At 54.7% G+C, this 14,874-nt stretch overlaps 2 protein-coding genes across 2 annotated transcripts; one reads left to right on the top strand and one right to left on the bottom strand.

Moving 5' to 3' along the window:
• Positions 1–140: 140 nt before the first annotated feature.
• Positions 141–2,168, top strand: MONBRDRAFT_27561 (uncharacterized protein; the record flags this gene model as incomplete). The annotated part of the gene is made up of 6 exons (XM_001748036.1): positions 141–372; positions 458–594; positions 700–1,356; positions 1,465–1,696; positions 1,818–1,938; positions 2,048–2,168. The coding sequence occupies 6 exons, from the start codon at positions 141–143 to the stop codon at positions 2,166–2,168; spliced, it is 1,500 nt and encodes a 499-aa protein (XP_001748088.1).
• A 175-nt stretch (positions 2,169–2,343) lies between these two features.
• On the bottom strand, positions 2,344–14,686 carry MONBRDRAFT_33486 (uncharacterized protein). The gene is made up of 36 exons (XM_001747958.1): positions 14,624–14,686; positions 14,327–14,490; positions 14,120–14,232; positions 13,913–14,034; positions 13,789–13,852; positions 12,058–13,165; positions 11,764–11,969; positions 11,498–11,583; positions 11,233–11,406; positions 10,359–10,404; positions 10,163–10,261; positions 9,913–10,033; positions 9,746–9,813; positions 9,293–9,450; positions 9,071–9,188; positions 8,857–8,945; positions 8,706–8,766; positions 8,485–8,585; positions 8,317–8,397; positions 8,080–8,162; positions 7,884–7,981; positions 7,627–7,729; positions 7,455–7,515; positions 7,251–7,370; positions 7,015–7,155; positions 6,732–6,824; positions 6,480–6,628; positions 6,339–6,414; positions 5,435–5,586; positions 5,083–5,295; positions 4,468–4,936; positions 4,012–4,392; positions 3,343–3,753; positions 3,083–3,263; positions 2,878–2,978; positions 2,344–2,773 (listed from the first exon to the last, which is right to left on the bottom strand). Exons 1-36 carry the CDS (start codon positions 14,672–14,674, stop codon positions 2,603–2,605), a joined length of 6,033 nt encoding a protein of 2,010 aa, XP_001748010.1. The 5' UTR covers positions 14,675–14,686; the 3' UTR covers positions 2,344–2,602.
• Between the last annotated feature and the right edge of the window lie 188 nt (positions 14,687–14,874).

The following is a 14,874-nucleotide window of genomic DNA, read 5'->3' as shown; positions in this document are numbered from 1 at the left end:
GGGTGACGTGCACGCCAGGGCGTGAGTGGGGTGTGACTGATTACCACAGGTCCAACTGAGTGGTCCGTCTCTTGAACTCGAGACCGGCCGTGATGGGGCGCTCGACAAAGCTCAGCAAGAGCGGCAAGCTCCTGAATCCTATGGATCAGGCACGCAAGCAGGCCAAGAAGAAAGAACTGGAGCGGGTCAGTCAAAGCGTGCTCATTTGCCTCGCCCATCTTGTTTTCGTTTGCTCGCCCCGTGTCGCCCCTCATCTGCACCGCTTGGACGGGAGACAGAATAAAGATCACAAAGTGAAGCAACGAGTGGCGGTGATGAACGCACAAAATCCCAAGGAAGTGCTCAAAGAGATTTATGAGACAATGGATAAGCGTGCGTCCACCTTTGAGAATCCAGGCTGCCCACCGGGAACAGCATCATGCCAAAGCTCATGTTTTCGCTTTCTTCCTGAGCGCAGAGCGTATCTCCAAGGTTGAGACAGAGCGTCACATGCTGCAGGAACGACGCCGGAAGCTGCGAGAAAGCTTGGACAAAATTCTTGAATGGCTGCAAGAGCACGATAGCGAGAAGCTTGAAGACTTTCGCCAGTGGGAGGTGCGCATCGCATCTTCAGCGCCCTAGTCCCCCGTCTTTTGTGACCGCCCAGCGGGCTCATTCCTTGTTGGACAACGTGCCATTTGCCAACTTGATAAAACTCAGGAGTCTTTCCATGAACGACGCGAGAAACGCCGCGTCTTTTATTACACAGGCACAGACGCCGATGTACAGTTTGGCATGCGCCCCCCACCCCCACCTCCCCGACACGGTGACAGTGAGGATGAAGACGAAGACCGTGCAGATACTCGCGCTCGGCGCGTCCGGGTGCCCTCCCCGCCCCGGGAAGCCCAGCCCGCTCGCCGTGTGCTCGATGATGATGATGATGATGATGATAATGGCGACGGCAAAGTGCCATCCACTGGCCCGCCAGCCACACGCCCTTCAGCCAGCACAACGGTGGACTCTTCCAAGACAAATACACCCGAGGCAATATCGTCTGCACCGGACACAGGCAACCAGGCTTCTGACGCACAAACCAAGCAGGCAACCGGTACCGCTGGGCGCGAGAGTACCACAACTAATGGCAAGGCTCTGCAAAATAATTTGGTGCAGGATGACGATGGCGACGACGTGGACTTGGATGACATTCCCTTGCCTGCCGAGGACGGCGATGATGTTGCGCTAGATGATATCCCCTTGCCTGGCACTGAGGATCCGCAGACCAACGCGGCTGGCAACACCACTTCCATCGTGCCAAACGCACCGGCACCGGGTCCTCTACAGCCACCCATGCATCCTCTTATGCCTCCTTCAGGCCTGGTATGTTGTTCTTGTCTGAGCGCTTCCGCTGACTTACTGGTCAGCCACTCAGTTTATATCATGGTCGACGGTCCATATCATCATCTCTCTCACATACATCTTGCTTAGGGGATGGGTCATGGCCCACCCATGCCACCGGCCCCCGGCATCATGGTTCCGCCGCATGGACCACCAATTCAGCGTTTCATGCCGGCCCCGGGTGTCATGTCCAGACCAATGCCGCCACGTCACAGCGGACCACGCCCCGGCCCAGGTGGCCCACGCCACGGCGCTCGTCACAGCCAGGCACATCCCGAAAAGCGCCAGGCGCCAAGCAATCCCAAAGATCAAGCTCGCGCCGGTGCGTTTCTGCATCCGTTTGATCCTTATGATCAGCTGACCATGCCTGCACCACCACCTCTTGTGAGCCGTGCGCTCATGCCTACTATTGACCTCAATGCACCCTTTGGGTAAATGATTAGCACTTGCGTCGACGTTATCAGCTGAGCCCCAGGTTCGGGATAAGCAAGCAGAACTTCGCAAGTTTATGCCGTCTTCAGTGCGCATCCGACGCGACGCAGCGCCCGAGGCCAAGCGTGTCAAGTATGTTTGCAGCTCTGACCACAAACCTTGCTCTCCTTGCTCTTGTGTGGCCCTCCTGCCCAATATTTTTCGGCAACAATCTGACCATCCTTAATTCCCGTTGTATCAGGGCCGCACAGCTTCTGCCCCAACCCAGTATGCCGGCCAAGGACTCGAGTGGCAAGGCGGAGAAGAACAAGGACGATGAATATGACCGCTTCATGTCAGAGATGGAAGGGCTCATTTCTTAGACCCGCTGATTGTTGTTCTACTTCATGCGGTCAAAGACCTGACCTCAGCATTGCCAAGGCGGTTAGTTGCCTCTGAGCTGGGCGCCCGCCTGACCGCCAATGTCCATGGATTGGTACGGAAAAAAAAAAAAAAAAAAAGAATCGCATTTAGGACAGCTCAAGAAACCAAACCCACCATTTTTGCATGAATAGAATTTTCGTGTGACACCACCAAACACTTGTGAAAGCAGGTGCCGCTATGCCGCCAAAACTCAACTTGAGCATACCAGACAACCCAGATCTTGTCCGGCATAGCCCACGTCCAACACCAGGCGCAGCACACGTGTCACTCGAGCTACCAAGCAAACACAAACACGAACAAACACTCGCGCACATCGACATGCACATCAAAGCAAAAGAGTTGTGGGGGCAGGAGCCAGCTAGTATGGAATCTTTTAGTTGTTGTCCTCCTCCAGTCCGGTATGCTCGGCAATGGCCGGAGTGGTGTGGGGGCGGGATTGGGTCTGAGCCGAAGCTGTGCGCGGCCGTGAGCCAGATGCAGTAGCAGCCCGAGATCCTGTCCAGCGTCGCTGGCCTTCCACCTCTTGAGTCTTTGCAAAGACCGCCTGCAGAGTTAAGAGCAAGAAAAGCATGAGAGGAGGTTTGGCCAAGCACACAGATGCTAACATCTCGTTAAAAAGGGCCAACACATCATGCGGCCTATGCAGACCTCGTGGGCACCCTGCAAGAGCTTTCGCTGCTCTCGCTGCAATGATCCGCGCAGAGCTTCACGCTCCACCTCAGGCAACAGGAAACTAGTCACCAGTTCAGCTGGCAAGGCGGCAAGAAACGACGATGAGAAGAGCATGGCAGAAACAAAGGTAGACACACACAGACCACAACAGCGCGACAGCCAGCGCAGATAAAGGACTCACAGGCAATGGCTTGGGCTCCCAGATCCGTTTCATCATATCCTGATGCATGAGCCTCTGCAGCAGCAGCATCGATGCGGCGCGCTTGCTCACGAACAAACTCGCGAGCTTGTTCATCTGCCACGTCTTCTTGAGCCGCCAATAAGATGGACTCAAGATAGGAGTCGACTGTGCCATTGTGAACCTGTTCAGTTTGCGAGACGCAGCCGTGAGGAAGACTCGAGCCTCTGCACTACATGCCATCTCGTGGCAGCGCAACACACCTGCATCATTTGCCGGAAGATCTCATCGCCTTGCGCGCGACGGTGCTCCTCCGCCTGGCGTTGACCCGCCTCTTCTGCCTCGCGCATGCGGCGCTCACGCTCAGCCATGACAGCAAAGGCATGAATTCGGTGCTCCTCCTGCAAACGCACGAGCTCCTTGCTGAGGAAATCAAGGGTGTTGCCCAGGTGCGCTGATTGAGTGGCATTCACGGCTGCAGTGATGGTCGCTTGTCTTCGCGTTTCACGAGCATCAGCTTCACGACGAGCTTGGAGCTGCTCACGCTCTTTCTCCTTGACAGCTTGCTGCGCAGCTTGCAGTGCGTGGGTCGACCGCAGCTCTTCAATCAGATCACGGCGCTGCTCCTTCTGCTCGTACATCTCATTTTGCATAGCACGTCCTCGAAGAATGCTCTGCAGCAATACGATAGCCCGGCGTGCAGCGCGAGCTTCATCACCCTCGTCTTCCACCTCTGGCGTCGGCGGCCGTTGCTGTGGTTGTGCACATTATGAAAAAGACAGTGCAGCGGCGCAAAGCAAAAAGACACGGGACACACATGAGGGCTTGTTGCGCCATGACCATCACGCCAAAACTCGGCACACAAGCAGGGGCCTGCGCGCACGTATGTGGGCCCTGCCGCTTTTTTTTTTTTTTTTTTTCCTCAAACAAACCTTGGCCTTTTCAATTCGCTCAACGCAGCGAATGGGCGGCAAGATCGGCAGCGTGCCGGTGCGAGCCATGCTCATTGTCTCGTCCAGCTGCCGAAGCGTGTCTTGCATGCGTCGACGGCTGGCTGATGCCATACCCCCACGGCGCCCGGTAGCACTGGTGTTGGTGCCCTTGGCTGCACGTGCTCGAGGAGTGGTAACGGATTTGGGCAAGGAAGCTTCCAGGTCAAGCAGGCCTTGGTATGAGCTGACATGCTTTGAGTCAACCCGGTAACGGTTGGCGTGCTGATCGTGCACGCCCCCTCCCAGTGTTCGCGTGGGTGCAAACTCCTCCGATGCAGGATTGCTGTACTGTTCGACGATATCTCGTCGCTTGAGGTTGCCCTGGGGAGCGATACCATGGTTGAGGGTGGGGGTGACCGAAGCTCAAGTATTCATCAAATAACGGCGGCAACGTACCTCGATGTTCTGCCGAGCTTTGGTGAGTTTGCGAATGTCCTTCACGGCCTGGCGCTCGGATCGAGCCAACATGCGATTTCGCTCAATCTGGCGTTGTTGATAATGCCGATTGAGTTTGTCCTCACGATCCTGCTGCTTGTTGCTCTCAAGCTCGACAATGAGCTGTTCCAGAACTTGCAAGCGCTCGTCCTGAACGCGTTGGATTTCCTCCTCTCGAAACTTGAGCTCCTCCAATTCGCGGGCTTCAATAGCACGCGAGCGCTCAATAGCACGTGAAGCATCTTCAACAGGAGGAAGGGTGGCTTCCCACGCACGCCTCGCACGCGCACGCTCGATCATTTCCACCTCGGCGAGTCCGGCTGGTAGGCCAACACCATGTGCCAATGTGGCCAGCGTAAGCACCTCAGGCGCTGAGCCAGGGCGAACCACGTAGTCGGGGGTGTAGGGGTCTGTTTGCGTCTCACTCTCACTGATGCGCACGCCAAGCAACAAATGAGAACACAGCGCAGGTGGAGCGGGGCGCGAGTTTGGCTCGATGGGCAGCCGCAAGCGGTGGCTACCAACGGCGCCAGTCGGACTGTGCAGCAGCGGCCAAGGTGGGTATGATCAACGCACCGGTAATCAGTTTGAGTGGCAACTGTGACCATCGAGCCGGGCGGTAGCTCGATGGGTGCACTCAGCCCAGGCCCAGCCTGCATATCCAGCTTCAAGAGGGCAGTGTTGAAGCCCCCTGAAGTGGGCATGGGCAAGAACGAAGAGTTCAGAAAGCGAAGCAAATCTCGGCCTTGGGGCTCCGCAGCATTGTAGTCGCGAGCGGCCATGGCCATCCTAGCAAGAAGCGGGCTCGGTGAGATTACACATCAGCTGAGGAGTTGGATGCCACCCCTGTGTCCTCCTTTCACTCGCAGCTTCACAAAGACAGCTGGCAATGCTAGCAATGCTGGACCATCGTTCAAGTCTAACGAACCGTTCCATGATTTGTGGGCCATTGTGCGGGACATCAGCTGCCGGAGGAGGGCCTGCGTGCTGAGTTGCGCGTGGGTGGTGCTGCAGCTCAGAAAACATGTTCTCAGCGCTCGGCATGGTGGTTGTAGCACCCGTCGGTAGGCGATGGGTCCTCTGCAAAGTACGTGCATGATCGGTGGCTGTTGATACATAATAATTTGGGTCGTACACGGCATCCAGCGGGCGTGAGGCCGCCGGCGCTGCCGTGCGCGTCACGGTCCGCGTCTCAGGCATGACGGCGGTCCAGACGTCTGATCCGCTCAGCGTCGGGCGGAAGTGGGTTGTCAAGTCGCAGTTTAGTACACGCTCCTTGACCGTGATCCAACTTCCCAAAGTCATCATCTCTTGCTGGTTTGCAATCCTTTGACTGCATTCGTCTTCTGTCTGAATGTCATCTTTTTTTTAATGGGTGCTCACACATCCTCAAAAATAAAAAACGAGAGATGTTCTATTTTTTACGAAAATGTATGCACGTTCATGACAGCACACGCCTCGACGGCGAGAAAAGGAACAGCAAAGCAAACGGCAGGGCATTCGCGTGCTGGGGGGAAACGCATGCTGTTGTGCAGTAGGGTTACATCATGCCAGATGGGTTCTGATAGGGGCAGAGCTTTTACTCATCGCCATCATGATCCGTGTACTTGAGAAAGACAAAAACTGCCACAAAGGCCGCACCAAAGTACGCCAGGCCTCCGAGCAAGGTGCCCAACTGAAGGATGGGACGACATGACCCCACACCGGCACCCAGAAAAAAGACAGGCCGTGAGCCATGAAAAAACAAGCAAACAAACAAACTAAAAAAAAAAGAAAAAATAATTCGGGGCTGGATTCCAACACCGCACCCACCCCACCCCCCAAACACACACCTGAACTGCTGGGTCCTCCATGAGAAACATGTCAGCACTGATTGCGCCCCAGACCGACTCGGTCCAGGTTGACCACCTGATAGGAGCAGCGATTTTTGAGCCTCGGTATCATCCCACCAGCAGGAAAATTGAAAAACACACCTTGGGTCGCGGTGAATGGTCAAGTTCGAGCCCTCGCTCTTGAGCTTGTAATAGCTTTCAAAGGCAGGCGACATGATGTAGCTGACATAGGCCGTGGTATTCATGCATCGTCCATCCGTCCAATCCACAGTCTGGAACTCGTTGACTTTCTACTCGGGTTGAGAACGCCAACGCTCACGAGGCATGAGACAAACCTCGTCTTCGGTTCGGACAATCGTGGGGTGCTTTCGATCGGCATCATCTGAAACGTACATTGTTTGGCGCGCAGGTGGCATTGACACCCAGGGACACGTTTTTGTCCTTGGCCAGTGCCTCACTCAGCATATTGAAGAAAAAATAAACGCCCTGGAAGAGATACAGCCGAGGCAGAACGGGTGAGCAAAAGCAAAGGCATAAAACAAGCGAAAAAACGGAATGGAGAAATCACGCAGACCCTCGGCAGTCAGCGCGAGTTTTAGTAGTTTGTGTAACAACGTGCACAAAGTCACACTGAGCGGTTGCATCCTGCAGCATTCAAGGCAGAAAGTTATTGTACCCGGTTCAGAACTGTGGAGCTACGGGTGACGCCAATGTAGCGTGAGAGAGGCATGTCTGCCGTGGCACCGCTCTGGCCAATGGCCTTGCGGGCTAGCTCGCAGGTCTGGTTGCGAGCCACGCAATCAAACATTTCTTGCAGCTGCAGACGCGTGACGAGAACACGGCTCGGTCAGTACGGGTTTCGGGACAAATAAGGCATATAAGATCAAAACCGCCTGGTCACGCATCACATACAAAGTCACAGAATGCGCTGTCAGCTGAATCCACCGGCAACGAAACACTGGCCACATCCGTATTGTTGGCCATGGCAACCAGCGTCTTGGCCGTCAAAACGGCCGTATCGCAGAGGCGAGCCTAAAGTAACACGCATGAGGTGAGACATAATTGATGTCCGCACTTTCCATTCACGGGCCACTTCATCAGGTTGGAAGGTCGTACTCTGGTCTCATCACTTGTTGAAGAGGTGGCAATGCCATCATCTAGATGGCTACCGTGGTACCTGCGGGGATGCCATCAATCCTGGGTCAGAATGGTGAAAACGCAAACAGGCTGTGCGCAAGCTAAAGCCCAATCGTTTCCTGTCGCGTCAGCTGGCTGACACTGATCATACTTGTTGGCAAAACCGGTGCTGTCATAGGCTGTCACGACCACACCCGGGAACGCGTCCTGCTTGGTCGTGTCCCGCCATTCGTTGAGGAAGCCACGCAGCGATGCTAGCAGAGGGTCAAGCCGAGGTTGGTCCCAGTGAGAAAAAAAAAACGGTTGCTAGCCCAGCTCCAACCTTCGGATGGCAACCAAGAACATTTTTCTTCGTGTCTTCTGCTCAACCGAGCCCATGGCCAGAGACGCTTGATCACAGGCACAAACCAGGAGGCAGCTCAGAGGCCGTGTCATCGACGACGGTCGTGCTGCTACCAGCAGCAGCAGCCTGCAACTTGGCAACGATGTTGGCCGTATCAGCGTTGCTGTGACCACGAACCATCAAACGAAGAACAGGTGGGTAAGATAATTTGGAAGTAAACGGAGGCTGTCTCTAAGAAGGGCTGAGCCAAAATCGGCACACCTCTTGTAGGAATGAGCGTGCAGGGAGTCGCCCTCCAGAACTTGTGATAGTTCTAGATAGCCCTTGATGTTTTCGAAGCTCAACTATACACATGAGTTCCAATGTCACGAACAAAACGAAAAGGGAAAAAGATGAGTGAGAGCGACAGCAGAATCATAACAGCACAGCAACAAAAACAGCGCCAGTATCCATGAGGAAATGAGAAACCATCGAATCGGATGGTGTCAATGCACTTACACTTTGGTCCACACTGGGCCAGTGCGGGGCTCGACTGAGATCAAAGCCCAAACGAGAAGAACCAATGTAGCCAAAGGATTCCTGGATCACCATCAAGCATGCACACACGCATCAGTTGGTAGACGTATCTGTGTTTCCTATGTGGCACGACTCATGTACAACACATACGCCGTTGAAGAGGTTGAAAATAATGTTGCGCTGGAGGTTGGCCACGACGTCATAGTTTTCTTCCAAGCCCAGCAAGCGGGCCGCTCCGATCAAAGACACGACTATGTCCGAGCACATAAAGGCACATCAACATGAGAGAAAAAAAAAAAGAGCAAGAAGGAAAACAGGAAGCAAAGAGTCATAAGGGCCTGAATAACAAACAACAATACAGGGGCACTCACCGGCGGAAGCATCAGAATTGGCACCGTATGAAAGGTCATGGAAGAAGGAAAAGGCGTCCATCTAATCATTGCAAGGACACACTGCGTGTGAGAACAATGCCAGCGAGCCCTTGTCGTTCATATCAATCCTTTCAGAATTCATTGAGCATACCTGCGCTGTGGCCAAAATGACCTCGCTATCCGACTCAACGAGTCGTGTTGAACCCCAAACGTTTTGTCCCGAGAGGGGGTCGCAATGCTCTACAAAACACCACGGGAAGGCGCGTGTTGAAACAAAGCGACAGCACAAGGTGTGTCCGCATCTCTCCCCAAGCAAACACGTCTTTATTATTTTCAGATCAGGCATAGCGCGTCACTTCACGTACTGCGGCGAAGACACAGGTCAGTATCACGGACGCCATACATAAAGTTCTTCAGACGTGCACCCCAAACCGGATAATTGGGCTTCTTCCCCTTGCCCGCAACGTTGAGAGCCGCATAGCGCTATGGTATGCGCCACAAAAGAAAAGAGGAGAAAACAAAAGGTTCAAGAGGGGTGAGCGGTACGGATAGATGGGAGTCGACCTGGCCTGGGCAAAAACACCAACCGCCAAAACGTCATCCCGATCGCTATCGCTGAGGTAATAGATAGCCTTGGACCCAAAATCAACCCAATGCGACCCAATTGTTCCCGAGTCAGCGAGTGAATCCATGGCAAAGCCGCCACCATATGGGTTCCAGTTTGTTTGACCAGACATCGGCAAGCCTGGGTCCAAGGATGAACAAGCAGTGTGAGATAGAAGTCAAGGCTGATGCGAACAAGAAGGGGCGTCCTGAAAGCGTTCAAGGAGGAGGATGAAAACATGTGTATACCGTAGTCGGCATTTGGTAGTGTCGAGTCGGTCGAGGACGAGTTTGGCCGGGTAGCGTCTGCGCAGCATGCACATCTTGTCAAGGGAGGTGCCGAGGTGCCGTCCGCTGCCCATGGAATGTGGTAGTAACATCGGGAGAGACGAGGCATGGCTACGAGGAACAGCATTGGGAAAGAAACGCAAACGCACTGGCTCCTTTGTAAACGAAGGCACCCTTGACCTTATCCATGCGACCCAGCTCACGGAGTACGGCGGACCTGGTCGAGTAGGGGCACAACAAAGGTGAGCAATGGCGGTTTTGACAGTCGTCTTGGCTGGAGTTTCATGGCCATCGAACACGATATGAGCAAACGTACTGCGCAAACATGTTCTGTTCAAGGAGGACAATGTAGGCTGACTCAGTGGCACTGCGAAAGTCATCCAGCTCGTCCGCGCTTTCAATCTTGAAGAAGATACCCACGGCACCATCTTCGGGCGCTGGGGTGGGGGTTGGAGCATTGCAAATCAGATCAGCTCAAGCAGTGCAAGAAAAGCACACAGGCAGATGCAAGCGTATTCTTTTGCCGGTGAAGCCTTGGTGTGGGCAGAAGTCAGGCGGGGACATACAGGTGCAGCCAATTTCATGTGTGACATTGATCAGCCGGGTGCAGCTGTTGACCCCCTCATTCCCGGAGAGCTTGGTGTAGACCTTATCGCGAAGAGTAGCTATGCATCAAAGGTGTGAAGAAAAAGTGAATCTTGCGAGTGAGCGTAGTAATGTGGGTGGAATAAGGGTTGAAAGTGATCGTACCCTGCACCGTACTTGCCCAGAGAGCCAAGACGGCTACCAGGCTCAGCACACGCATCATCTACTCGGCACAACCAAAAAAAAAAGAAAAATAAAAAGGAATGTCGCGGTTTGAGTTGACGGCATGGTTGACATAGCGAGGTCACAGCGCTCGAGGCTGAGGCAACGACCTTGGATGAAGCGCTTGGAGAAGGGTGAATGTTGTGCTTGACGCCTCAATTGACATGGGACCGCAGATTGGCAGCGGGCAGTCATCAACCGTTCCCAACTTCCCACAAAATGATGAATCGGATTGAGTGAACAAAAAGAACATTCCAACACTCCACGACACACACACAAAAAAGAGGAACAGAAACTTTTTCGTCTAAAAATTGACTTGAGGATCAAGCAGTTCTGTCTGTTCTAGGTTAGGCGATCCAAGACTTGGTGGGCAGATTGGGCGGACGGCCTTGGAATTGCAACCTGGTACAAACACATTGGCATGAGCGCGCATTTATCCAGTATCTAGCGGGACATTATTGTGCCTACGCACCGAGTTTGGCCCTGTCGAGACCCACGGGGCAGGGCGAATGTCAGGCCATCGTGCGGGGGTGTGTGCAGGGACCGAGCAACGCGAGGCAGACCAGCCACCTGGATTAGTTTGCCTCCTTTTGAGCGTTTTTGAGGGGTCTCTTCGCCTTCTGGCCGCTGCTCGGTCGTAGTTACAGCCGCCGTCGTACCCTGTCGGCTGTTCACTATACGGGCCCACGCCTGGACATGCACGGCGACACACGGATCACACAGCATGGAGTGTTGTTTCTCGAGATGAGACGAGGCCAGGCGACCGGCGAATGGCAGCATAAAAAGCCCTTGGTGTGGAAAAGTCAGGGCAGGGGGCAAGCAGCCGTACCTTCAGGCTAGCCAAGGGAACGCCGGGCGCGGACTGCAAGACACCCTCAAAGTCTTTCACCGCCACTGCCTCAAGCAGCTGGCGTAGTGTCAGGGCCAACAACAGGGTACCGGCGGCCATGGGGTTGAAGCACCCAGATGCCATCAGCCACTGCCACTGGGGAGACTCGTGACACTGTAGTGGACGGAAGGTTTGCACGGTGGAGCATAAAAGGATGAAATGAGTGCCGTTCAGGGCTGGCCAGCTTGACACTCGGCATCCCTACCTCGGCTAGCCAGTCACGCTTGCACCAGGCATCCTGCGTGTATGGAGACTCGCGCGCTGCCAGCGCCAACTCTCGTTCTATCAAGTCTGCAGCCGCATGCACATCTGCCGCACAACGTAGTAACAATTCCAGTTCACGACCGTCAGCCATTGCCAAGAGGAGGGCCTGGCTTCGTCGAACAGCAGCAGCGGGAGGCCTGTTGCAAAGAATTGGGTGAGCACACGAGCGACTGAAGGGCGTCAATTCATGAGGAAGCAGCAACCGACCGCTGCAGGTCACCTTTACACACCATTCACGGTTCACGACGATAACGACAATGCGTGTGCATAGTGCGGCAGCCCGAAGCACGCGCGCAGACAGCGTCCGGCCATCTGGCGATAAATCAGGTAAAAGCACAATGCCGACCTGTTCGTCCACCACAACGTCTAGCGGGAACTGCTCTTCGGCGCACATCACACATGTGATTTGCTTCCTAACCCCCAAACAAATCGCCGTCAACTGGCCAACTGCAAAGCGTCAGGCCATGTGGGGTCATCATGGCTCGATCGCAGAGGACTTACGTTTCAAGTGCAAAAACTAGAGCATCCGAAAGGCCCTGGCGACACGGCAACCATATCTCCTGTCCACCCAGGTCCGAGTTGCCGGCGTGTAACTCAAGGCCACCCTGAAGCTGTGAGTTGGTAAGCCTGGCCTCACCCGTCACGACACCTTGATCACTCTCGTCACTGACAAGGATGGGTGATGGCACGACGTTCAGAAGCGTGGGTAGGACTGGCTCGTGATTCACCGTGGGTAGTCGGGCCGAAGGCAAATACAGCAAGCATGCAGAGTCATGCATCAAGTCGGCTGGAAGTGTGCTTGATGGCGCAACAACACTCTGGTGCATGGTTTGCAACACCAGTACAGGGTTCCATGACAAAGAGCTGAGGACGCGCAGAGCCCCTCCACGATATGTGACACCGAGATTTTGCAACCAACGACAGCGATGCTGCCAGGCAGCTGTATGTCCCAGAGTTCCGTTGATCTCGGGCTCCTCAATCAAGTATTGGCGCCAGTGCCGGGCCGTAATATCAGCCGGGGCAGCACGGTTCAGCTGCCGTTGACCTCGACTGAAAAGCTCCCCGCCGATGGCTGTCAATGGCGGTGTCTCCACTGGTAACTGAGGCAAATTCTGCAGCAACTGGGTCCGAGCGTCGGACAAGGTCGCATCGGGCAACAATGGCTCATCGATAAAGGCAGCCAAAATCGCACTGTCCGAATCCAAGGCCAAGACCGCAGGTGGCAGCGGTGAAGGCGGCGATGGTGGCACCACTGGCTGGTTTGGTGCCATGGCTGGCAAGGCCGGTCGTTCGGCCGCTTCAACGTCCAAATGTGCACAAAGTACATCAATGTCGACATGTACGGGCCTCGATATGGGACTCAGGGGCAGATCCAGCGCCTCTACTGAGGGCATGCTAGGGGATGCCAGGTAAATACTGGCGCCTGCCAATGTGCTCGCTGCATGGCATGACGGCAACAGACTATTCGTTTCATCCACCGCTGCAGGCGTAGCCGTGAGTGATGCTGGAGGTGTGAGCATTCCGACATGTTGTGGATGCTCGCGTGACAACTGGGGCCACAAGGGCTCGGGTAGTGGTTGTGCTACAAAAACAGATTTGAGCTGAGGTGCTATCACATAGAGATGGAGTGGTTCAACAAAGACGTCGTCGTGACTGGTCTCGCGTGCGGCATCCACATCAGCATCCTCGGTCGCACACCACAGCTCCAAGGCTGCCTCGAGAGCATCGAGACAGGCAGATTCCGGGCTGATATTGGCAGCAGGGTCACTCATTGAGGCCATGGGTTGTTTGGGGGAATTTGTGAAACACGATGTGGCTTGGGCGCCGGCTTGAAGCATCTTCAATCGGCTGAGTGCGGATGATGGGCCATCAGCCGCCCTGTAGACTGGAAGAGCGAGCCGCTGCGGCTGTGCATCCAGATAGTCTTGCAACCACGCGGTGTGTTGGAACCTGGCCCGTGCCATGGCCTCGATGCCTTTCCCTGCCCCGATTAGCACGCTGCCAAGCCGTCATTGACAGCCGTTAGCAGCCGTGTCGATTCAACCTGTGCGCCGACCACGCCGAATCATCGTTTGTGTGTGTGTGTGTGTGTGTGTGTTTTGGTGTGTCGTGTTTTTGTCGACAAACCCCTCACTCATTTTGGCGGGAACTCCAAAAAGTCTGACAACAACAAGGATGCGATCAATTGCTAAAGGGGCCTTAGACGGCAACTGCTCGTTGAAGGTCACTCACTTGAGCATGCATAGACTGGCGGGGCAAAGACACGGGTAAGGTGAGGGTGAAGTGAAATGGCAGGCTATCATGCGGGCGAGAAGGGCCACGTTGAGCCGCATGTTGTTTTCAGTTGCGTACGTACATCAGTAAGCACGGTTCGCCAATCGGGACGCTGGATGAGCGCACAAAGCACCTCGCAGAGGTCATATCGCTGAGCCTCAAACAGCGCGCGTGACAATGCCAAGATAAGCATGGCCACCTCCCCTAAGAAGAAAGGAACAAAGTAAAGCAATAAGCTGCGTGGGTAAAGCATGATGTTGCATTAGTGCAGAGGCACCAGCACACTAACCCGATGGCACCAGAGGCTCGGCCGTCGTTAACAGCTGCTCCCACTGAGCCTGGCTCACATGAACGGCCCAAGCTTGCCACAGTGGACTCAGTGCATCCACCGGCTGCCGGCATCTAGTGGAGTTGAAATGGCATTTAAAAAAACAAACAAAAAAAAAAAAAAAAAAAAAAACAAACAAACAAACAAACACGGGGACAGCCAGCTTACTGCGTCAGAGCCACCAACAAGCTACCGAGCCTGCACGAGGCTTCATGAGGCCAAATGGACAGCAACGAAGCCAGGGCCACAGTAGCATGCACCGTGTGGCACGCTGACAGGGCCGTGAACAGATCCATGGCCGATATGGCTGCTCGGCACCGTAGCCAAATCTCCTGTATACTCAAGCGAAGGTATGCGGAAGGTTGTGGTGAGGTACACCGCAAGTCGTGCGTGTGCGTAATAAGGCGTTGGCGTTCTGGTCCCACAAGGGCGCTTAGGGCTAGCTTGAAACACCAGGCCACATACCTGGCAAAGATCAAGGTGAAGCCCCACATCCAAGGACGTGTTTGCGCTCATGCTCGGCTCCACGTGCTCAAGCACGTACATGCCATTTCCTTTGAGCTGATGCACGGGGAAGACGAGCCCAGAAGCAGGCGCCAGGTCTGCAGAGCTCCCAGATAACACATCTACCACGTGCTGCAACACCACGTCTTGCGGCAGGGTGCCTTGGCGTTGGGGTACACAGGAGGCACGCCAAATGAGCAAACAACATACAC

Source organism: Monosiga brevicollis, genomic scaffold (genome assembly GCF_000002865.3).
Source record: "Monosiga brevicollis MX1 MONBRscaffold_20 genomic scaffold, whole genome shotgun sequence".
In the NCBI taxonomy this organism is placed as follows: Eukaryota; class Choanoflagellata; order Craspedida; family Salpingoecidae; genus Monosiga; species Monosiga brevicollis.
The sequence above is the reverse complement of the archived record's forward strand: the minus strand, read 5'-3'. Positions and strand labels throughout refer to the sequence as shown.